The sequence below is a fragment of the Vicugna pacos genome, unplaced genomic scaffold (genome assembly GCF_048564905.1).
Source record: "Vicugna pacos unplaced genomic scaffold, VicPac4 scaffold_19, whole genome shotgun sequence".
Taxonomy (NCBI): domain Eukaryota; kingdom Metazoa; phylum Chordata; class Mammalia; order Artiodactyla; family Camelidae; genus Vicugna; species Vicugna pacos.
In genome coordinates, this window is record NW_027328740.1 from 54,816,255 (window position 1) to 54,841,180 (window position 24,926).

The 24,926-nt window shown below is 37.2% G+C and overlaps 1 protein-coding gene and 1 pseudogene across 1 annotated transcript; one reads left to right on the forward strand and one right to left on the reverse strand.

Moving 5' to 3' along the window:
* Positions 1-15,997: 15,997 nt before the first annotated feature.
* LOC102530961 (olfactory receptor 8U3-like) lies at positions 15,998-16,952 on the forward strand (annotated as a pseudogene).
* Positions 16,953-22,991: 6,039 nt separating this feature from the next.
* On the reverse strand, positions 22,992-23,864 carry LOC102531201 (olfactory receptor 5M9-like). Its single transcript, XM_015251939.3, has one exon. The coding sequence runs from the start codon at positions 23,862-23,864 to the stop codon at positions 22,992-22,994; it is 873 nt and encodes a 290-aa protein (XP_015107425.2).
* Positions 23,865-24,926: the final 1,062 nt, after the last annotated feature.

Genomic DNA, 24,926 nt, shown 5'->3' on the forward strand with positions numbered 1-24,926 from the left:
CCTTATCAGATACTCTAATTTGTGCAATACATGAATTAACTTACAATAGTCTTTTACTGAGAGTATGATGAAATTCTATCCCATCATCCCTGATAAACAATTGAAAAAAACCCAGGCTTACAGCTATGGTCCCAGAGATCACATGGTATAGTACGGGGGTGATCAGGTTTGTCTGACTGCAAAGCCCATATTCCTAAACATCAAATTATGCTGCCCAGTGTGCAACCATCCTGGCAGATACATCCAGATCATCTATAGTATGAACCTAATGTTTCAAGCTTAGAGAAGACAAACATAACACCTGTAATTTCTTAAAGATTGCTAAGCTTTCCATGTACTTTGCCAAGGTAAAACTGCAGAAGCCTGAGTGTCTAAAAAGTTATTACATCATGCTGTCCCTCCTGCTAAAAACTGTTTCTCTCACGAGTACTCTGAATTAAGGGTTCTCTTACAGGGCTTGCACATACTCAACGTGTTCTCACAAAGTCTTTTATATCAATTCCAGCTGTGAAGACATGGTTTGACTGCTAGTTAAGAATAATGAAAAGGCTACCATACAATGGAAAAGTTAAGCAGACCACCCTCGCTGAAAAACGGGGTCAGAGGAAGAGGTTGATTTATATATATCATAATATTTTACTTAAAATAACAAAGGCCACCTGTGCATTAGTTTCTTTTGTTTTCTATTTTATGTAATTTCAGGATTTGTTGTGGTTGCAACATACATGTCAAATCAGCTGAGTGAGAAAATAAATGCATCAGTGAGAACATTAACTATGGTAGCTACTTACTATTAAGGGGGATATTTAAGTAGCAAATGAAGCAAACAAAAATGAAGTTTATATATAATGGAGTTGCATGTTAAGCTGGAGTTTGGATTCTAAATTTAAATAACTTAAAAATTACATGGAAACAAAGTTACCTATGAAATCCTTTAAAATGCTTATAGAGTGCACCATTTATGATTTTGCACCTACTCAATGACTTTCTAGATTATTTTATTAATTCCTCTATTTTTTAAAAGCAATGTTTCTTCATAGCCTCCAGTTAGTTTCTGCAGATTGCTCTGGAGCAGTTACCACCCCAAAGCCTCACCATTTATTCAGTCATTTCCACACTCTGTCGATTTTGAGGGACATCCTTAAAGTATTGACACCTTTGATGTCAAAGTATTTTTAATGAGCATGACGTTTCTTGCTCATTGTGTCTTTCCCTAAGTGAGTTTTGCCTCAAATTTTATGGCACATTGAAACCACCTATAAAGTTGTCAAGATCCTAATATCCAGGCATCCCTCTGCCAATTTAATCAAAATGTCTGGGTAACATTCAGGTTTCAGTGTATTTAAAGCTCCCTGGTCAGTTCTAATGACAGCCATATTTGAGAATCAGTAGTCAAAGGAACAAACTCAGCGGTTGTGTGAATGAAAAATACTGCAAACCATGTCAGTAAACAGAGAATGTTGAAGCCATCAAGTCATCAGTGGCTGCCACCAACCCCCAGTGGGGACAGGCTTGCAGCCCAGCCTCTGCAGCCACTCATAATGGTGCCCTCTGAGCGGACTCAGAATAAGAAAGGAGAGGATACTGGCCCTAGATAGCTAGGTGCTTGTCAAAGGAATGAATTCAGTGAGCCCAAACATTTGCTTCCTCCCATACATAGAAAAGCGCTAAATTCTTTAACTTGAGATGCTTGGTTTTCTTTAGTTGACAACCAATCTTTTAAGGTTCCAACCCCGTGGTCTTTGTTGTAAAGCTCCTATATAGCCTAGCCCCTCCCCTACCTCTTCAGCGCAGTCCCTCAGGGCTGCATCCTCAGAATTGTCTACCGAATAAAACATAACTCTCAAATTTTAGGTTGTTCATTTATTTCAGTCCACAGTTTGAATGGCAGGCATAACTCACACATACTTCCAAAGTTACTTGTTTCTCTTAGTTTTGTTTGCCCAACCTATGATTGAATAAGTCCATCATGCCAGTCAAATTCTACTTAGAATGTGCCTATTTTTTTATATGAAAAGACTCACCAAGGTTTAGGAGGACAATAACAGTTTTAAGAAGATTAATTTTCAGTACCTCCGTTTCCCATGCCTGTCTCTTTGTGAAAATGATTTGCCTGAGAGCACCTATGGTTTTGGTCCTTTTGTATATTGCCTTTTCAAAGCCCAGCCTTCTCCCAGTTTACAAATGAAAATATTTCTCACTCATCTGAAATCTTGTATGATTCCTTGCTCCAAGGTATAAAACTATTCAGAGTTCTAAACAGTTTAGGAAAACACTCCCATCTAATTAATAAGACAAATTTCAAGCAAAAGCTAAATTTATGTTTAATGATTAATCATCAAAATTGGAAGTTTATAGGCAATTTTAATCAGTTTATACTAAAAGAATTTTAATTTTAATGCAAACAGAAATATTTTACTATTATAATACATAGAATCTATAGTAACTTATGGTTACAAGAATAAAATTCCAATCAGTGTGTGTATGTGTGTGAGTTTATCTGAATTTTAAAGAAGTAAAATAAGAAATAAAATAAAATAACCAAAGAAATAGTTTCAGTAGCAAAAATAAATTACTTTTCCACAGAAATGGCTTGCACAAATAGTGTTTAACTATAAGACAGAAAAAAAAAGGTCATTGAGAAACTTCCTCTTTCTTATACTTTGCTCTATTAATCAAGAATTTTCCTAATTTGCTTACTACCTAGTGATACAATGTCCTGCCTGGTGTTCTGTCAGGGTCTACAGCGGCTTTTCCAAGCCAAGCATCCTTCATTCTACAGCTACATGGAGCTTGATCTCTGTACCAGAGCTTACCTCCCAGCCTGCAGAGGCATTGTGTACCACCAGTGCACTGCAGATGTGCAGCCCTGGTGACTTCTTCAACCATCAAATGCTCCCTCCATGTATCCCAAAACACATGCAAATAACATGACATGGCATGGGAAAAGGCTGTGATGCACTGGTTTGAGTCTGATTTTTTAGACTACAATTTGAGGCCAAAAACCTATTCTGAGAGGCAATATTAGAGAAATGAAATACCAAGTTCTATTTTACATTAAAAATAAGAGTAAGCATACAGTCTTGACGTAAAGATTTTACTTAAGCAGGGACTTTTTACCTTATGTTTGGTGTTTCCAAAGACCAAATATGGACTTAGAAAGCACTGTTACCTACACCTAAGTATACAGCAATTCGTGGCCACTCATTCCCATGAGAAAATTTTAGACAGGAAATCTCACTTACACTCTTGAGAGCTTGTTTGGAGGTTCTAGCAGGGGAGCGCAGCTACTCGTATACCCTTGACCGAGAAGAACGGTCCTCCTCTATCGGGGATGGTCGTCCTCTTCGACCGAGCGCGCAGCTTCGGGAGGGACGCACATGGAGCGGTGAGGGAGGAAGGGGACACCCGCCTAGCCAGCCAGATCAGCCGAATCAACCCTGGCGATCAATGGGGTGACAGATGTCGCAGCCAGATCGCCCTCACATCCTCACTTACACTCTTATTTCTAATCCATCCACCTAGAAGAGGAACTGTTCTCTTCTGTGGGTGCCACTGCAGGAGGGAGGGTACTTCTAATTGATTAACTCAGTACAAAGTCATTTAATGTGTCTGTGTGTGTGTGTGTGTGTGTGTGTGTGTGTGTGTGTGTGTGTAGAAGAGAGAGAGAGATAAAGACAGAGAGAAGGGAGGAATAGATTTGAAGATTGATGTAGTATTTTAAGTACAACCAGATATCTTTTACAAAGAACTGAAAAGGAGAGGGTATGAAAATAGGAAATGCAATTGGGATGTTAGAGGCATTATCTCTAAAAGCAGACTGGTTCAATTAAATACCACAGCTCACCAAGGAGAGATGTCTCTAATGGGAAGCCAGCTTGGTGGAGGGTTGGCAATTCACTCCATGTACAAACTCCATATGACTCATTGCTTAGCCAGATCCTGGCTCCCAGAGAGCTCATTCTGAAGTTGTTTGGGTGATTTATTAGTTCCTAGATCCCTCTGAGCCTAAACTTGAACCTCTAGAGATACCTGAAAGTGGTAATATTCCCTTCCCTGTTTTTCTCAAAGTAAGATGAGTTGGACAAATTATATTGGGGATTAAAATGTTATCACTATCCTTGAAGGATCTATACTTTAAGTATAGCAATCAATCTCCAGGAAAGTTAAAGAAGGCTATACTACAGGCTTAAAAAAAAAAAAAAGAACAGTAAACTTTGGTTCATTTGAATAAGAAAATCAAATTATGTGAAAGGATAAGACCAGCATTAAGTTTTGGATAACTGAACTTATGAAAATGTGGGCAATATCCATATTTTTTTTTCAAGTCTCAATTTCCTCAACTGTAAAAATCAAGTAAAAATGAAGCATCTTTTATGTTTTTGTGAATATTAGATGAATTAATGTATGCAAATATCCCAGCAAATTCTATGATAAGTAGTTAGTATTCAAAAGGTATTTGCTTAAAAAGTAAGACAAATCAGAATAATAAATAAAATGAAGATACCCCAAGAACTTGCTTGAAAACCAGAGCTACTTCTACCACAGTGTCAGAGTCTCTCTTAGTGAATCTACACAATAAGGGAAATGCATTATTACTAATGGTGAAATCCAGTTTTTTCCACAAGTTTCAAACTAGAAAACCATTTTCTAACCAATTACAGAATGTGTGTGTGTGTGTGTTTAAAACAACTACTCAGAGCAGTAGCCAAAATTCTTTTTTTTTTTAAGTGGGGCAGGGGAGGTAATTAGGGTTATTCATTTATTTAGTTTTTTTAATGGAAGTAATGGGGATCAAACCTGGGACTTCGTGCATGCTAAGCATGTGCTCTACCACTGAGCTGTACCCACCCCCTCTAGTAGTCCAAATTCTTGAAGAAATCATGCAGTTGTTTCAATTTCTTGTACATGTTTTTTCTTTCCATCCAGCTTTTCCCTACACCCCTGAAACCATTCCTTTCTAGCTGGAGTCTCACATTATTAATAAATATAGTAAACATTTTTCCAGTCTTAGTTAGACTAAGTTGAAAATGTGTACATTATCTCACTTCCTTTCATTGATACCACAATTTCCTTGTTTTGTTTATTTTTTTAATTGTATGAAGAACACTTAGCATGAGATCTCTGCTGCTAAGTTTTGAAGCACACAGCACAGTACTGTTAACTAGATACAGAGTGTTGCACACCAGGTTCTAGAGCTACTTGTCTTACAAACTGACACTTTCTTTTGACACTTTCTTTCCATTAAACAACTCTTATTCAACCCTCTGCCCAGTCCCTGGCAACCACCATCTGGCTCTGTTTCTATGACCGACTATTTCAGATACGTCACAGAAGTAGAATAATGCACCAGTTGTCCCTCTAGAACTGGCCTATATCACCCACCATAATATCCCCCAGGTTCACCCGTGGTTTCACGCATGGCAGGATTTCCTTCTGTTTTAAGCCCAAGTGAAGTTTAACTCTATGTACCCATCACGTTTTCTTTATCCATCCATCCAATAATGGACATTTAGGTTGTTTTTATGTGTTGGCTATGGTGACTAGTACTGCAGTGAACATGGGAGTGAGATATCTAGATATCTATTCTAGATCCTGATTTCAATGATTTTATATATATAATGATACATTGATTACATATATATATAATCTGAAATTGGGACTGCTGAATCATACGGAAATTCTATTTTCAATTTGTTGAGGAGCTTCTACATTGCTTTCTTAGTGACTGTACCATTGCTTCTTCTCCTAAGTTTCCTCCTGCCACAGAACTTGGCATACTCTTTCTTCTCTCTTAGATAATGTCCCTACCTCCCATCCCTTTTGTCAACTCTTAATTGAGAATTCAAACTGAGCATCATTTTCTAAGGGATGTTTTGCTGAAACCTGAACTTCCTGGGGTTCTGTTATGTTTTCTCATCACTGCGCACCTCTACTTGAAAGGAATGACCACAGTTTATGATTAAATGCCCTTTTATCTAACTGTTTATTTAAGTCTCTCTCACAATAGACTGTCAGCTGTGTGAGACAGGGTCTGTGTCTGTTTTGCTGACTACTGATTCCCTGACTACTAACACGGTTCCTTACTGAAAAAAAAAATAAACAAAAAACTTGTCAAATAAGTTAACTCATATATAATTGAATACATGAGCACTCTGAAAAGTAAGTTATAAGCATACAGAAAGACAATTTAGCACCAGATGTCAAGATTGCATTCTAACCCTTGCTTTCAATTTTTCAAGTTCCCACAACTAATTACTTACATCACTCTCAATTGAAACATTTGAGATCAGCTAGTTTAATGTGGTCATTTAAACAGATGAAAAAGTAAGACTCCTCAGCCTCATGTAATTACCTCTCTCTGTTTCCAGCTAGGAGTGAATAAAAGAACATCACAATCTTTAATAACCTTAGGGGGAGGGCATGGCTCAGTGGTAGAATGCTTGTTTAGCATGCACAATGTTGTGGGTTCAAACCCCAGTACCTCCATTAAAAATAAATAAATTACCACCCCCAGAAAAGAGCATAGTATTATTAATAACATTAATATCCACAAACACTTCCATAGGGTCATTCACATTGGGTCAGGCACTCTTGTAAGCAGTCTGTGTGTTAGTACACATAATGCTTACAAGAATTCTGTTATAAATACTATTAGTATTTCTGTTTACAAGGGAAACACTGAAGTACAGAGAGGACAGAGAGGTTGGGCACCTTGGTCAAAGTCACACACCAAGTCACTGGAAGAGCCTTGCTTGTGACAGACTCCAGAGACATAATCCTTCATTTACCCTTCTCCACACTGCTCTGCTCCAAAGCACAGTCATACCCACTGTATCTCCCACAAATGCCCAGTAGCCAGATCCGGTTGGATGCAGCCAATAGAAAGGGATCTATCTGGTCTAGCGCTAAAAGCTTAGCTGTAGCATTCTGCTACAGAATATCAATGATTTCCCAAAACATGAATATGAGAAAAGTTTACGTGGTAAAGGTGGTGAAGTGAGGCAAGGCAGGATCACTCTGTAATAATGGCAGAGCACAGGCAAAACCAGTAACACTGCCTAAACCACAAAACCGTCAGACACCCTGTCCATCTGGCCAACACAAGGGACTGCTGCTCTTTACCACCTAAAGCTTTCACCTTCCTCCAATTTATCCACTTTCTAAATAGGAACCATTAACATAACAACTCATTTGATATCATCCAGTTGAAAGTGTAACCGTGCCTTCTTGAACCCTGTTGTAAATGACCTCATAGGCTGAAATCTCTTAGAAAGCCTGGTCCCTAAGTCTTCTTACTGAGATGCCCCTGTTTCCCGTGGTGTATGAGCTTCCCAGTTGAAGCAAGCAACAGCAACACAACTGTGACTAGAGGTTCCTGGTGTTCTGTGCCTGGAGAACATCAATTGATGAAATCGTTTGAAGTCTGAGATTTACTTCAAAATATCTTTGGGGGTTAATAGATTGGGCAAGAGGGCTGGATGGAACCTAACTGACCATGAGTGGACACGCTGAAGCTAGAAGCTATTCTGGTGGGGGGGGTGGGGATTATTCTATCAAATCTTCTAATGTTGTACATGTTTGAAAATTTCCATAGTAAAGAGTTGATTATATAATAATTAATTTCTTTAGTAAAAAGATTAAAATTTGTTAAAATTTATAAGTAGCATCATTTTGGGGTCTGAAATATTAGTACATCTCTGTTAAAAGTATTATCATAGAGGCCAACAAATGTTTATTCAGGAAAAATAAGAAATGTATATTTATGTACATATATATGTATATGCCTTCAAAATATTTTCTAAATGAGCAAGAAATTGTCCTTTAAGATTAATACCTCTGAATCTGACTAAGGAAGAGCTTAGCAGTAAGATTTAGTACAGGATATATTATATGTCAACAAAGGAGGAGATTTGGTTTGTAAAGCAGAGGGTACTGGTCTTAATTCCAAAAGATAATGAATTTGGTTCTTAGTTAAAAGGGAACTATAAATCCTTTACTACGCATTCCAGATTAAAAAGACCATTGAAATCTGAAGCCGTGTCTAACCAAACTGATTTCCAGAAACTAGTTCTTATTCACCTATAAGGCCTATCACTGATGAACCATAGATTTTTAAAAGGAAGAAGTACAAATATGTTTTACAAATAATGTGATCAGCAAACCCCAAGGAAATCAATCAATCAGAATAATTAAAACTTCCCCCCATATGACACCCCATTATAATAGAAATGTAGAAAAAAAACAATAGAGGAAAACTTATTTACAACAGTGTGATACCCACTATTTCTATGTGTATTGAACTAAGACATACATTAAAAATAATCAGATCAAAAGATGTTACAGAGACGACAGGCCAGCCAAGAAACAAGCACCACTCGGAGGGTTGGAGTACTCAGATGTATTACACCAGTGGGTTCAGAGGGGTTTCTGCTCCAAAGCTCTGAGCCCACCGACGTAATATATCTGAGTACTCCAACCCTCCGGTGGTGCTTGTTTCTTGGCTGGCCTGTCATTTCCATAACAAAGACACTAAAGGAATAGAATTGTTGGCTTAGAAATGATACTATAATACATTGCCACTTTTCTTTTATATTTTATTCAAATTAGCTCAGTGTTTTCTAAAATAACAAAATAATAACCTTCATTGTCACCCTATATAAATTACTGAAGTTAAAATTATGACTCTGTTGGAGTCTGTGCCCTCAGGTTGCTCATAGCTGAGTAAGAGGAACATATGGAACACACAGATTACAACATAGTGTGAAAAATATAACTGACACAAGGAAGTCGCAGAGGACACTGAGAAATGTTCGAACATCCCCCTGTGGCTTAGGGGTCAGGTAAAGAGAAGATTGAGTTAATTTGGAAAAAAAAACTCTACCACAAGTTTATCTTTTGTTCTTGTAGTGAGAAGATGAGAAGGAATGAGACATTTATGCAGAATGGAAAAGCTTTGGAAAAGCATTTCAGTGATACAGAAACTGCAAGCACAGTTAGGGAAGGAGAGACACTGTGTGGCACGTGGCAGAGGGAAAAGCAGGGGAGTCAGGAAGACAGTCAGGGCCCTGGACACAGAGCACTGTCCTTCATATTAATGAGTTTGGACTGAATCCTATAGGAGGCAGAAACAATGGGAATGTCTTATCTACAAGATTGATACAGTCAGATATGTTTCAAAGAACTCCCTTAAACAAAATAGTGGCTTAACACTGTGGAATGACATGCAGTGAATTGGAAAGAGACTGATACACAGATAAATTAATTCAAAAATGAAATTCAGAATGAAAAATTTACATGTTACAGATGATATGCATGTATCTTAAAAATAAGAGAATTTAGAGATGCACTTATGTAGTTTACTATTCCCTGGGCTAGGTTGCTGGCTTGATAAGAGATTCATAGTTAAAGTGAAATTTTCCTTGAGAAGTGAAAAATAATTTATTTGGTTGAGATATATAAAATAATGTAATGATAAATGCATATTTATATATGTATGTGTTAGAGCAGGCAGCTAGCTTGATATGAGCAGAGACAGGGGGACACAGACCAAATGGCAGGAACTGGGCAGAAAGGAGGGGCACAGGCTAAATGCAGGAAACCACACGTCATGTGAGCAGGAGGGATCCTTGGGCAGAGAAAAAAAAGCAGGAACCTTGGGGCTGATAAGGGATCATGCTTTTTGGGGTGACAAGTGGCCTGGAGAAGAACAAAGAATGGTGAGAAAAGGCAGGAATTTCTAGTGTCTGAATGTATCCTTTTGCTCATTATGCCCTCATTTAAATAAAATTAGCCTTGCAGATCACAAGTACCCATCATGCACCGACGCCATGACGCTTCCGATCCAGACTAAATAAGGACAAAAATCCCTCCTCCCTTTGGGAAGGTGGAGTTGGGATGATAATCAGGGAATATGACCCCAAACCCTTCCCTCCTCAATGAATATTCCGCCCATTCATTTTTACACCCCATGTAACTAACTTGCCAAAGAAACTCCAGGCAGCCGCTCCCCTGAGCCTACATGCTCTCCCCTGAGAATGTACTATCCATCCTTTAATAAATCCTCACTTTACCTTTTTTACCTGTAAGTCTTGTCTCTGAATTCTTTCTGTGACGGGACAAGAACCTGGAACACCGGTTGCATCTAACGGCAACATATGTATGTATTTATATATTTACCTACCTAAAGCAATATTTGTACTATTACTACGAATAAAAGAAGTATCCAAGATTTTTATTATACATACTAAAAGGGACACTATAATAACACATTCTTGAGAATTTTAGGGTTAGATTAATTTTGAACTATATATCCATTATGCAGCTCCACCTTGAATCTTGATTCTAGCTAACACATTCATCAGTTGTGACTTGAGGCACATTATTTAAATTCTCTGGGCTTCCCTTATCTGAAATGGGGGAACATTTTTCAACATTATAGTGTTTGTGAGGAATTGTGATGTGCAGTATGAAGAACTTTTTGATGCCTGGCCTGGAACTTAATAAACACCTAATGAACTTCAGTCACTGTTGTCACGATTGTCATCATGATCATTCTACTCCTAATCATCAAGCACAATCAGGTTGCAGTTTGCAAAGTAGTGTAATATCTATTAAAGGTTTTCTCCTCAAACTTGCCTTGCACTGTAAGTAGTATTTTTATTTCTTAATTGAGGCTCAGAGTTTATGACTTTCCCAAGTGCACATGAGGACAGAGTAGACAAGCCTGAGTGAAAACTCAGATCCTGATCCAAATCTTCTCTTCCCACTGCTTTCTTGTCTCCCAGAGGAAAGAGATTCAAGGCTGAGGAAACTGCTGCCCCTGAGGATTCAGATGATGATTTCAACACATTCAAACTACACGGCACAGTCATTAATCTGGGATTGAAACTTCCCATTTGTCGAGATTGGTTTCTGTTAATATGTCCCCATGAAAAAGCTAAGAAATGCATTGTAATAAGGCCCCTTGAAACTGATTAGCAAGTAAATTCACTTTTAGCAATTCACAGTAGGGAATTCTGTTGGCAATGAAGAACTTTCTAATAAGACCCAGAGAGACTTCCATCATTAACACAAAAGCAATGACTGACTTCAATTTCTCTTTACATAATAATCAGCAATTATTTAATTAAAATCAACAGGAGGAGAATTACAATTGCTACAAAAAAATGGCATTTTTCTTTATTTTCCCACATATTCTGAACTTTTGCAGCCTGACTAGAAATGGAAACACTAACCTAAGTTTTTCCACATTATACAGCACGAGCGAGCAATAGACACTTGGGAATTTCCAAATTCTGTGGAAAGACACTGCATATTGACCAATTCTCCAAAATTTGGAAATTTAATCACATATTAAAAACTTTCAAATTTGGTGTCAAACTACACTTTTTTCACAGTTAAGGTTTTTGATGCATGTTATGGGTGGAAGGCCCTGCTAGAATGCATGAAAGGATACTGATGGGTTTAATCCTTCCCTAAATAAAGAAATCCAAAAAAGTCTGAAAGGGAAAGGTCTACTCAAATGGAAATAAGATTGCAATAGCAAATGTGAAATACATCTACAGGCAATATAAGACAGCATATACCACGTGTGCACAGTTTGGATGGAGGTGATGGTCTGTGAGCTGTAATAAGTGGGCAAAGGGTTGGCTTCTGCATGCCTTCGGAATATAAATTATAAACTGAACTATGATAAAGTGCTTATTACTGTGGTTTGATCACTTTCTAAAGAAATGAACAGGACACAAAAATCTTATCACAATCAAAACATATTAAAAGATAACAAATTCAGTCACTCCATGAAAAATGAATAAAATAAACTTGCTGGAAGGAATAAGTCAAATGTACAGCTTAAAAGTCTCAGTGGAATAACTGCATATATATGTGTGTGTGTTTCAATAAAAACTAAAGGAATGTGAATGAAGACACATGCAGACGACCATTCATGTGGAGCCATACACTCCTTTGCCAGTAAGTAAGAAAGACTGAAACTAGGTAAGTAGGAATTATGTGCCAAAAATTGGGTGAAGAAAATAAAATGCTGTATGTAAATTGATTTAGGAATTAAAAAGAAAAAAGAACTAAATAGAAGTCTCTTTTTAGACACTTGATATGTAGTTCCTGACACAAACTGGGGATTTAATATATAATTGTTGAGAAATAAATGAATCTCTCAGAAAGTTTTTGGCAATTTGACCCCCAATTATGCCAAGCTCATTATTTTTTTAAAAGGATGTTTCTTCTTTTGCTAATATGTGTTTGATTATTGCTAAAATATAAATTTTATCAATGATTAATATATAGTTTACTAATGATGAAATATACATAAAAGAGAAAACACCATTTTTAGAGAATAAGCTTGGAAAAGTAAAAACTGTATGGATAATTGTTACTGTTACTGCAGAAAAATATGGAAATGCTTACAGCTCTGCAAGAAATTGAGCTGTGTCCCCTCAACATTTTGATGTCAAGGCAATGAGGAGGAGCCAGCAATGAACCTGAGAAGGAACGTTCAGGAAGAAAACCAGGAGAGGGGGGAATTTGAGTGGAGAAGGTTAACCAAGGAATGGTGACCTATGACAAATACCACTGTTAGGCTGAGTAACACAACCTTGGTAAGGGGACTTTCCGCTTAATAATGGGAGGAAACGGCTTACTGGAATGATCTCGAGAAAGGTCGGAGGGCCTGATTTGGAGGCAACATGGAAACACACACAACTCTGCTAGGATCAGTTCTGGAATAAAAGATAATTTAGCAATAAGCAAATCATTTTAAAATAGACACATTCTTTTATTCATTTCTATTTTTTAATATTTATCCTAAAAATATTGGATCATCCTAAATCAATTTGACTAAGAGAATTTATCATAGCATTATTATTTTCCTAATTAGAAAAAAACCCAAGATTTTAATATAGATAAATTAAAGCCGTGCTTTGGGAAGAATCTCGAATGTTATGTAAAATCCCAATATACCATCTGCCCTTCATATTTGTGGGTCCTGAATTTGTGATTCATCCAAGATCCATGGTTGGTGAATCTGCCGATGTGGAACCCCTGGATTGAAGGTCCGACTGCTCTATGCAATTGTGAATGAGGGATTTCAGCATCCACCGGTTGGGCAATGATGCACTGGGGGAAGGAAGAGGTATCCTGGACCAATTCCCCATAGAAATGAATTGCTGGAAAAAATTCATTATAAGCAGTAAATTGTCATATACTCTGATTACAATTTAATAATATACAAAAAAAAGAAAAATGAAAAATGAATTGTCCCCAAACTTAAAGAGCAGTTACCTCCAGAGATTTTTTTTTCATATATTTCTGTATATCAAATTTTGTAAACAGCTAACATAAACCTTGAGCAACGTAGGGTTAGGGGCACCAACCCCTCCAGATGGAAAATCTGCCTATAAGCTTACAGTAGAGTTGCACCTGCAGCTCCACACCTGCAGAGCCACCCGACCTCGGGAGGTGTAGTACTGGAGTAGTATTTATTGGAAAAAATCTCCTATGACTGGATCCACGCTGTTCACACCTGTGTTGTTTAGGTTTCAACTGTACTTTCTTTTCATCCTAGAAAAATGTATGTATATGTATATATATTTTTAACAAAATAAAGGAGATATAAAAATGCCCCATACCTATCAATACTAATACTCCAAGGTTTTGTAAAATATATACAGAAACTGGTTGATTTTATTGAATCAGAATCCCTTTGGCTGAGAAGATCACAGGGAATGGAAGGGACAAATGAAAACAAATGATGACAATACATTAAAAGTGGTTGTAATATTTGAATTGCTTGCCATTTGTTTTTGCTTTTCTTTGTTTTGTTTATAACAATTGAACTGGACATACATAACCAAGGACTAGTGATTTCATGCTGACATTATTCTAGTTTCAAACATAACTTAAAGTTACCTTTGTTTTTACCAGCTAATCTTCATCTAATTGGAAATTTCTAATCATGGTTGCACACTGGAGGCTGCACAGTTGCACTCTGGTGCGCTCACATTGGGGGAACTCTAGGAATTAACTCTCAAAAGAATTGAGACTGCATTATATAAAGACCTGGTGTACTCATTCACATATCCCGAGTATCTGAGCGAGTCCTTGGAAAGGAGACCCCTGGGGAAACATTCAGGGGAAGATTTCTTCCACATGCTGGTAGTTTAAAAAGTGCTGCTGTCGGTCATTACCATAGCGCCTTATTTCCAGGCCATCCACAGTCTTCCCCCATTTAAAACAAAGGAGATGATCCTGGCTAGTTCAGCTCCAACTAGATGAAGCTGACGTCTCTTCTCAAGAATGAAACACCTTTCTTAACCCTCCCTGAATTAAATATCTTCTTCAACTTCTGCCTGAGACTTGGGTGTCCTTTATAAGAAGAAAACACATTTTATCTGTTGATAAAAAGTCACAAGTCAAATCCTCTGATGAAGAGCCTTTGTGTGGGGGGGAGTTGTCTTTCTCTCAGGGGGAAATGTTGATGGTTTAAGAAACATCTATCAGAGACATTCATGGGTCAACTTGAAATTGATGAGCATGTCTGGGTTTTGCAAGTTTTTCTTTAATTACAAAGAAGAAAAATTAAAAAATAAGCCTAATTCCAATGTATGCACAAAGAAAGTAACTCACTACCAACACTTCCACTAATCACCCCTAAAACATCTGAAATGATATTTATCATTTGGAATGTCGAAGACCGAGAGTGGGACCAGAGTCAATATGTTGCCATGGATGGTAGTGAGCACATGGCGGCCAAATCAATGTTTTCTCATTTCTTCTTCTATTCTATTCCCAGAATAGTGAGCTATAGCACTGTAGCTGTGTTAGGATGCCAGTTCAGGAAAACAAGCCAGTTCAAACACATCTCTCACAAGGTAGGTCTTGACTTTGCTAAGTGGAATATAAATGGATGGAGGGAAATTTTGTTTTCATGTCAGGTTTTAAATATGCACTAATATGTAACTATGCATATGTGTGTATATATGCATATATCTGTATGTATGTGTATGTTTGTTTATGTATGCATATATATTTTTTGTTTCTTGTTTTTTGAGAGCACATTAGGTACAAGTAATAATATTGAGATGATTCAATGGAGAGAGAAGAAAGAAATTTAAAGGAATAATTTTCTGACCACTCTCACTGATCTGTTAGAAAAAAAAGTTTCCCTTTGGACAAAATGTTTGAGGAGAAAACAGGAATTATTTTTTCTACTTTGTACACTTTTTTAATTTGATAAGGATGATACATTTTTACTTTATTACATTCCTCTTGAAATTAGAGTTAGCCATTTATCTTCCTTTAGAAGTTAAAAGAGGCATCTAATTCACAATGACACATCATGCAAGTAGAACAGCATAAGGCAGTAGTCTCACTTCCTCACATTTTCTATTTCTCTCATCAAAGAGATTGCCACCTTTTAAAAGGAGGAATGTAGTTATAATCACTGAAAACTTAACAGAGATTGTAGAAAACATTCTTGATTATAAATGTCATAAATAGTTAAAATGCAACATGGCACAACACTTTAATTTTGATAACTATACTTTAGAAAACAAATTAAAGTATCTACTCAAAAAGGCAATAAATTACTACATTAAGGTTCTGCTCTACCAAGAAGAAGATATGGGAACAGGAAATAAAAAAATGGCTTCTTCTCTTTATTCAATATAATTGAAAATGATCTGAATCTAAAATATTAAATACATTTTCAAACATATGGTTCACTTTTTTCATCTTTACTCTGTGGACTTTAGTTGGTTTATTTTTATCAGCACTCAACTTTTGACCTCATAAAATTATGAACAGCCAGAGAGGAGAGTTTCAAATGGGATGTGTTTGTTTGTTCTGATATTCTACCACAATGAACAATAATTTCTGAAGCTAAAACACACAAGAGTTAATGTCTGGTGACAATTTCTTATGCCCAGCAATTTTTTGGTCTTTAACTTATCTTTCTTCAACAATTGAGTGATTGGAACAAATGACTGAAAGGAACAGCACCAGGATGACGGAATTCATTCTTTTAGGTTCTTCAGTCCATAGAGAGATTGAACTCATTCTCTTCCTGCTCATTTTAGTGGTATATTCTCTAACTCTGGTAGGAAACCTTGGGGTGATTTCACTAATCCAATTGGATTCTCGACTTCACACACCCATGTATTTTTTTCTCAGTAATCTGGCCTTTGTAGACCTTTGCTACTCTTCATCAATAGCCCCCAAGTTCCTGCAGACCCTCCTGACCAGACACAGGTCTGCAACTTTCTATGCATGTGCCACACAGCTGGGCTTTTTCCTGAACTTCTTGATCTTGGAAATGATCCTTCTTGCATTAATGGCTTATGACCCCTATGTCATCATCTGCAGTCCTCTTCTCTACATGGTGGTCATGTCCCCAAAGGTGTGTATGCAGCTGGTAATGGGCCCCATCTTATATAGCTTTTCTGTTGCTTTGCTCCACACAGTTGTTACTTACCAACTGATCTACTATGGCCCCCATGTCATCAATCATTTCTACTGTGATGATGTCCTTTGATGGCCCTTGTCTGCTCAGACACCAGCCTCAAGGAGATGTTGATTTTCATCTTTGCTGGATTCAATATGATCAGTTCTTTGACCACCGTCCTTATTTCTTACTTACACATTGCGGCTGCCATCATGAGAATCCAGTCGACAGAATGGAGGTGCAAAGTGTTCTCGACCTTTGGCTCTCATCTGACCACTGTGACTATATTCTATGGGACTCTGATCTTCATGTATCTGCAGCCCAAATCAAACCATTCCCTTGACATGGACAAAATGGCCTCCATGTTCTACACAATAGTCATTCCTATTTCAGCCCCATGATCTACAGCTTGAGGAACCAAGAATTAAAGAATGCCTTGAGGAAAGCCATTGACAAATGCTATGTCCTGCCTCTAATAAACTTTAAAAAGTGACTTGCAACAAATCATGACTTGGAACAATGTCACTTGCAGACAGACATGTTGTTTTTCTAATCTTTTGATGAAGTACATTTTTTTAACCATTCTTTATATGAGTAAAATGATTTTGTATATGAATTCTAGTTTTCATGTAATCAATAGTAAGATGAAATTTTTAAAAGAGTAGAATTTACATTTTTAACAAATTGCTACTCTTAGGGTATGTGACACTGATAGCTTTGACCCGACTAGCTTCTATTCAACTGATAATCAGGTTTAATCAGTCTTTTCAAAATTGTTCCTGTTTTGTATATCATGGAAGACAGAGAAAGGGGCAAGGATGGTGATGAAATAAGTTTCTTATCCATCCCCATGTTATTCCATGTGATAGCCTCCTCCTCCAATGTTCTCTGTCTGTGACCCATCATTCCTCTCTCTGCTGCTGACCTCCACATTCACTACTAGCCACTCCCTAAAATTGCATGATTAGCACATCCTTTGAAAGAAAGTCATTTTTCACCATGTAGACATGGGAACAAGACTTAGCTTTTGGAAAGCCATATTCCCTTTTATTACTCTATCAAAACAAAAATGCAGATCTATCTTTAAGTTCCCTAAGCAAAGCTGTGCTTTGTAAAGGTCTTTTAAAGTTTTAGGGGTATGAGGAAATTACAGTGGGTTGGGGGACAGGAAGGGGTAGATTAAAACCAAGAGATAAATATGGTGGCTATTAGATGTCAAGAATATAGTTCCATGCTCAGGTAATATAAAGAGACATAATTCAAAACCCACTTAAACTTTCAACTGGAATATAATAGATTGTATTTTCACTCATAAATTCAAATGTTCATGTCTACCATGTGCATGATATTGGGAGTCATTCTTAGTGATCAAAAAACAAACAAACAGAATATTTCCTGCCTCAAAGTGTTGGACACTCTGCAAGAAGATGCAGCTAGCAACAGACCAGTTTAGAGTGGTAGGTGGCAGGTTTGATAAGGAAAATAACTTACAGATGAGGCTTGTCTTGGATGTACATCTCTGCATTTGTCTGCCAGAATCTTCAACATGTATAAAGAAGCTTTAACTGGATTCATTTTCACATACCATCCAGATGGTTTCAAGAACACCTGCATCTTCTTACTTTGGGAACAGTGGGCAGAACATACATTCAAAGGAGAAGGGAATGGGTAAGGAGCCACCAAATTGCCAGGGTTTATCTTGTGAGTCACTTAGCAGAAAAATCCTTTTAATGGCCTCCTCTAAGAGTAAGACAGCTAGAAAGTGAATGGATTTGAAATAAGTCAGCCTGCTGTATTATAATATTGTGCCACCATGACATACATACCGTGATAGATGTTAGAATGAATCTGGCAAACCAGGAAATACATTTTGTTCATTTGATAATGCAGTTGTGAACAATAAACAATGAACAAAATGAACAAGCAATGAACAAATGAAGTTCATTTTCAAATGAATGAAGTGAAGCTATGCCAATGATGTATGTGCTAGGATTATGTGTGAGCACTCTGCTACCTTGAGTTGATTTCTTTTTTCATTCTCTTTGTCAGTTCTGCTTTCATCTCATGAAAGTTTCATTATTCTAACCCAGGCATGACCAGGAATCAAATTCTGCCTGCATTCAAGCTATGGCATCTCAGTAAACTAGAAAAAAAAAGCTCATTTTTGGAATTGTGCTTTTGAGTTCAAACCTGAGTATTACCACTTCTAGCTGGATGATGCTGAATAGCATCTCTGACTTTCATTAACCAGGCTCCTCAAAACCACCTGTCAGTGATGGGAAACAGCTGCCTAAATATTATTAATTTCTGAGTGAGTGGTGCTTATAAAGGTCAGGTGTTCAAAGCTGATTCTGTCCTAGTGTCACATTCAATTGAACAACGTGGGAAACCCATTGGTGTCCCTCCGATAGATTTCCCTACAATTCTCTTTTGATATATATGTATATATATATGTATGACTAAAATTAACATAAAAAAACAGTATGGCAACAGAGAATTTCACAGATGACTTACCAGATTTTGTCCCACTTGAATGACTTAATGGTCTTGGAAATTGCAGAAACAATAGAGCTCTGAAAAAATTAAAGAAAGGGTGGTTTAAAAACCCTGTGGGAAGTAGTGCCTGATTCAAAGCTAGTATCCTGAGAAGTTGCTTAATTAAGCATATACATATATACCACAGTATACATAATATACACATATTGTACTATATACTATGTATAGAGTAACTAGGTAGGTCAGTTTATCTGTCTATCTGTCTGTCTATCTATCAGCTTATCTATCTGTCTATTTATCTATCTACCTATCTATCTATCTTTATATGACAGTGTGTGTGATTTTGTGTGTGTATGTGTATGATGGTAGTGACTTGCCATAGGGTTGTGTTTTCTGACTTTTAGTTAATGTTATGCTTTATTATTTTTCATGTATTAGAACATTTATTATTTGCTTAATATATTTTAATTGACTCACAAACTTATTTAAACAAATCTGAAAACTAAACTTTCTGTAACCAACGCAAAGGAGAAAAATCCATGCCAAAATCTTCATAAAGTAACAAGAATTCTGAACACTCAAAAAGTTAAAATAACACAATCTCTGGGTGCTATGTGAAATTATCTCTTGTGCTGTATTTTGGGAAATACTGGCAAGAGAAATTGTAGAATTTAATCAAAAGCTTGTGATAACCACTTTAACTCGCTATTCCAAGTTAGGTTAGGACAGCATTCATGGTTTAATTTAGAATTTAGATTTCTGTGAAGACATCAATATTGTCATATTAAATTATGTATCTTAAAAATTAGTTTTACATCCTCCTTAAACAACACCAACTCTATCAGTAAATCAACAATGAGGTGTTCTAAGTGGATACAAACAGTACAAATTCTGAAGAAAGGCAGAATTAAAATTATGCCTTTCAGGCTCTAAATTAATTTCTTTGGGGGGCAGAGGCATCATACCAAAAAATGAATCTTGGAACTCATGACTGTGAATTGCCAAGGGCAAGAACTCAAATAAGGAAAACACCTTTGTTGTTGCTGTGTTTGTTTTGCCTGTTCTGTAATCCCAAAAGCATAGTATTGAACAGTGAAGTTTATACAGAAAACTGGAAAGTAGAAGAGATCTCCTAACAGCAGAGGAGCCATTTTTCTGGAAGCAAGCAGTAAGGTCCCAACCTGAGCCTGGTGATGCGAGCAAGATATAAAGGTTAGTAACTCTTTGGAAAGGAATCTGCTGCCCCTTCCTCTGGGTAGCTCAGTGGACTCAGGTGAGGTTGCTGCAAAATTACACCGTTGCCCAAAGAAAGCCCAGAGGGGTTTGAAGAGCTCCTGCAGCAGCAAGGATAGCTTACCTCCCTGAGGTAGAGCCTGTTTTATTGAAACAAAAAGCTTAATAGAAAAACCAGAGTCCCAGCATTGCAGCAAATTGGTGAAGGAATACATTTGTTTTATCAGCACACAATTCAACTCATACCAAGTAAGAAGAGCTAAAGATGTGTTGTCTAAAACATCTGGTGGAAGCTCATCCGGTCCACACCTACAAACACAGTGCAGAAGAGGTGGCTGAGATTCCCTGAGCCTGTGAAAGAGCCTTGTAAGTGCCTGCAAAAACTAGTGAGGAGAAGTCACCTAGAAGCTGGGGCCAAAGGGATTCAAAACCAACTAAATGGACAGCTGGAGGTCATGACAAGTCCAAGGACTCACCAAGTAGTTAGGAAAAGGGGATACAACCAATCACCTAAGACCAGAGGTTGAGTTTCCCTCCTTCTGGCTAAGACAGAGAACCAGGTTCCCTTCTTTGCTCAGTATACTCAGTGTCAGAACAGACATTTTCTGAGGAGACATTCATCCTCAAGGCAACATTTGCCCTGGGAAGTGGTCAGATGCAGAGGCCAGGTGCTAAGGGCCATGTTTCTGGAAAGAATTATAAGAACAACTTCAGCACTATAGCCATGCTGTCTAAGGAGCAAACTCCTAAAACACAGTGACTTAGTAACATAGGATTTGATTCCTTTCTCAGGGGACAGTGTGAGTTATGGGGTGTGGGTTAGGCAATTAGACCCTCCGTATGTGGCTTTCTTGTCTCAATCTACAGCAACCATTTCAGTGGCAACATTTTCAAGAAGGAAGAGAAAGGAAAAAGTCCACATCAAGTGGCTCTGACTTGAGGAAATGACCTTGGGTTTTAGGCATATCTTTCTACTGACAGCTCATTGCCAAAACATTTGTAACAATGTTAGCTACCTGGCTAATAGAAATGAGGGCAACTGTGGTTAACAGCTGGAGGGCTAGTGTTTTATTTCTAAAAGTAAACATAAAATAGTGGACCTTGAGGAATATTTCTGCCATAAGCATCAGAGAACATATGATCTTAGAATGCCAGGCTACAATGCCAATCTCTGTGAAAGCAAAAGTTTCTTGAGCGGTCTTACTTTGACACCACATTGACATGAACTCTTTAGAACCAAATTTGGGTAGTTTAACAACATAAAAAAGAAATCCACTTTGTTAATGTAATTTCCTATAGCAATTAATGGTAATTTTTCTTCCTACTCAGAACCTAAATTTGTGAAAAAGAACATCCCTCCTCCCATCAGCTACCTTTTCTCAGATCCAATCGGAAGGAAAGTGGCTTATAGTTAACTAGTAAATTAGCCTGAGCAACCATACTTTATGTGCTTGAATTAGTCCATCCTCCCAGTGGTGTTTCCAAAACCATAAGTTACTTCTCAGAGTCCTCCTGCACATCTTTCATTGTGCACTCCTTTTAATTCAATTAGCCCTGGGTAGAATCAGGGTAAGTAAACAGGGCTTCTTTAGTCCCAAGAATAAACTCAATCATCAGAATTTACTTCTACTTCCCATTCACCTTTATGCTGATGAGAGTCATTAAGGGAAGAAAAGTCTGTATTCTTCCTATAGCAAGAATGAATGTAGATTAAGTGGGTACCAATCTATATAAATGGAACAGTGAGATTTTAAGAACTTTAACTGGGTCCTGGTGGATATCATTTTGAGCTGTATTGACCATAGTTTAACGCATACCCAGTGCAATGGCTTTTAGTTGAACAGGGCTTCTTATCTGGTTGATCCACTCTAAGCCCTGAAAGCTTGATTCAAGCTGCTAAAACAGAACCAAAGAATGTAACATTCATGAGAAGAAATTGGAAACAAACAATAGTTTCAAATCATATCAACCAAAGGTTTAATAGGATGAAGGCTATGAACAAAGGTTAGATTTTTAAATATCAGAAAGCTCATATTGGTTCATTTTTTTTATTATGATGAAGACAGGAAAGTCTTTATGTCATAAATATTTCACCCTTTAAAACCAAGAAAACTAACCAGAATCCATGCTAAGGAGTAGAATCAGGGTAAGTAAATAGATTGACACACAAAAAGTGTTGATAACTATCAAGCTATATATACGGAGAACAAAACTTAGGACTGTGTTACAATACTAGTTGAAGATTCTGAATACAGCTTTGTTATCAAAAGTCCATGTGTGTATGAACATTATCAAAAAGTTATTTGGTAAATCAGGGTCCATCAGCATTCTGTAATCAGGGAATAGAGATGAATTCCTATTCTTTTCCTCATGAAATTATATATTTCTTACAAAATTTCAGTAAAGAAAACATCATAGAAATCATGTTCAATTCTAAAAAAGATATCTCCAAAACACAATGTATTTATCTCAAATTATTTATGAGTCCTCCAGTGACTGCACAATTTTAAACACACCGTGAATGTGTAATATGTCAGTTTGAATCATATAGTTGCATATGTGGAGTAACAATCTTGGTACTTAGAGGCCATTCATGGGGTAAAAGCATCACTGGGTTAGACTGGAACTCAGTATGTGTAAGAGTTGCCTTTAGACAGTCTCTATTGAGCTAGGAACTTTCATGCCTACACACTTTTCACAAGTAGAAATGTACTCAGAAATATCTATTGCAGTTTCACTGCCCCAAGTTTGCCTTGATGATTGCTTTGTTGACTGCCTCTGTCACATCTTTGTTTCTCAAACTTTAGATCATAGGATTCAGCATGGGAATCACTGTGGTATAAAACACAGCTACCATTTCCCCCTGCTCCACAGACTCTTCAGGGGGCCTCCTGAAATGCATAAATATAAGAGTCCCATAAAACATGGTAACAGCCATCAAGTGGGACCCACAGGTGGAGAACGCCTTCTTCCTCCCATCAGCAGAGTGCATGCGTAGCATGGCTATTTCTATGAGGATATAGGAGATGAGGACCACTGAAAGGTAATACGTGAAGTTCATCCCAGCAACAACTATCATGGTGTATTCTTTGATGTGGACCCCACCACAGGCAATCTTGATGAGAGGAGGGTCAGCACAATAGAAGTGGTTGTTTTCAAAATTTCCACAGAAGTACAAGCCATATGTCCACAGGGTGCATATCAGGCTAACAGAGAATCTGTAGACATAAGGCACAGAGATGAGCCAAATACAGACTGTCCTGGACATTTTACTGCCATAAAGCAGAGGGTTGCAGATGGCCATGTAGCAATCAAAGGCCATCACAGCCAAGATATATACCTCCACATGGACAAGGGCAATCAAAAAGTAACATTGCACCAGACACCCCATGTAGGAGATGGTTTTTGTCTCTGATAATAAATTTTCCAGCATTTTGGGAGTAACATTGGAAGAGAACCACACATCCACAAAAGACAGATGACTTAAGAAAAAATATATAGGGGTCTGAAGCTGGGGACTGATGCTGATCAAAATAATCATACCAATGTTCCCTAACAGCATGATCATGTAAACTACAAGGAACACCCCAAAAAGGAGAACTTGAAGCTCCTGATGACTGATCAACCCCAGAAGAATAAACTCTGTCACATCTGTGAAATTTGGCATTGCCTTCATGGAGACCCAGGCTGTACTGTCTGTGGGAGAAAGAAAAAAAAATGGATTTGTTTTATTCTTGGAAGTCTTGAGTCACGTGTATCTGTATTCTAATTCAAATAATTGAACAATTAATGTATATTTCACACAGTGTCCAACAAAAGAATATCTAGGTACAATTATTTCCTTTAGTAGGTCTTATAGGTAATGACCATCAATATTTATATCAGTTTCTTAGTCCTAAAATAGACAATTGCATTCATGTGTTACTAGAACTATATATTTATATTTTGTAAATAATTTCCATAATGTTAACATCCCAGGGCTCAGATAAGACTAAAGCCAGACTGAGAGTTGTCAGAGAATGACTGAATCCATTCCAATATATTATTTTTTAGAAAAAAGCTGGAGACTCATCAGTGTTAAGTGTTCACTCAAGGTCAGCTAGCCACTGAGTACTCACAGACAAGTAAGTGGAGTGAATCCTCTGAAACTCCACTGAATGCTATTTTCCAGTATGATAGCTGGCTCTCAATATCAATAAAAATACAAACACACATGTGATATTAACTGATCTATTTTCACATGTTTTGGACAGTAGTCTCTTATTTATATAATCTTATGGGACAGTGGTCTTATATGTTGGTCTTATAACCTAGTTATTGACATATTAGCCCTATGTTATGCCAGTATATGATACCACATGCTTTCGACATATGAAATTCCTAATCACATTTTAGTTTGTTCAGCCTTACATTATACTTGCTTGATGAGTGCTACTAGCAGGGTAAGGTGAGAGGTATTTAAAAGCACAGGCTCTACTAGCTTTTGTTATCTTAAAAAAAAATGTAAACCACAGGTGGTTAAATCACATAGCACTCAACATCAGAATTATGTCAATAGATAAGTATCTAGACAAATGCCATGAGGTAAAATTGAGGTGACACTTTTTAATAATTATTGTCTCTCATTTCAGATTCCACTGGTTTTCAGGAACAATCAATTCTATGTCTATTTATATTCAAATTTAATGTCACCACAAGGAACATGTTCCCAAGAAATCTTTCTCCTTTTAATACATTT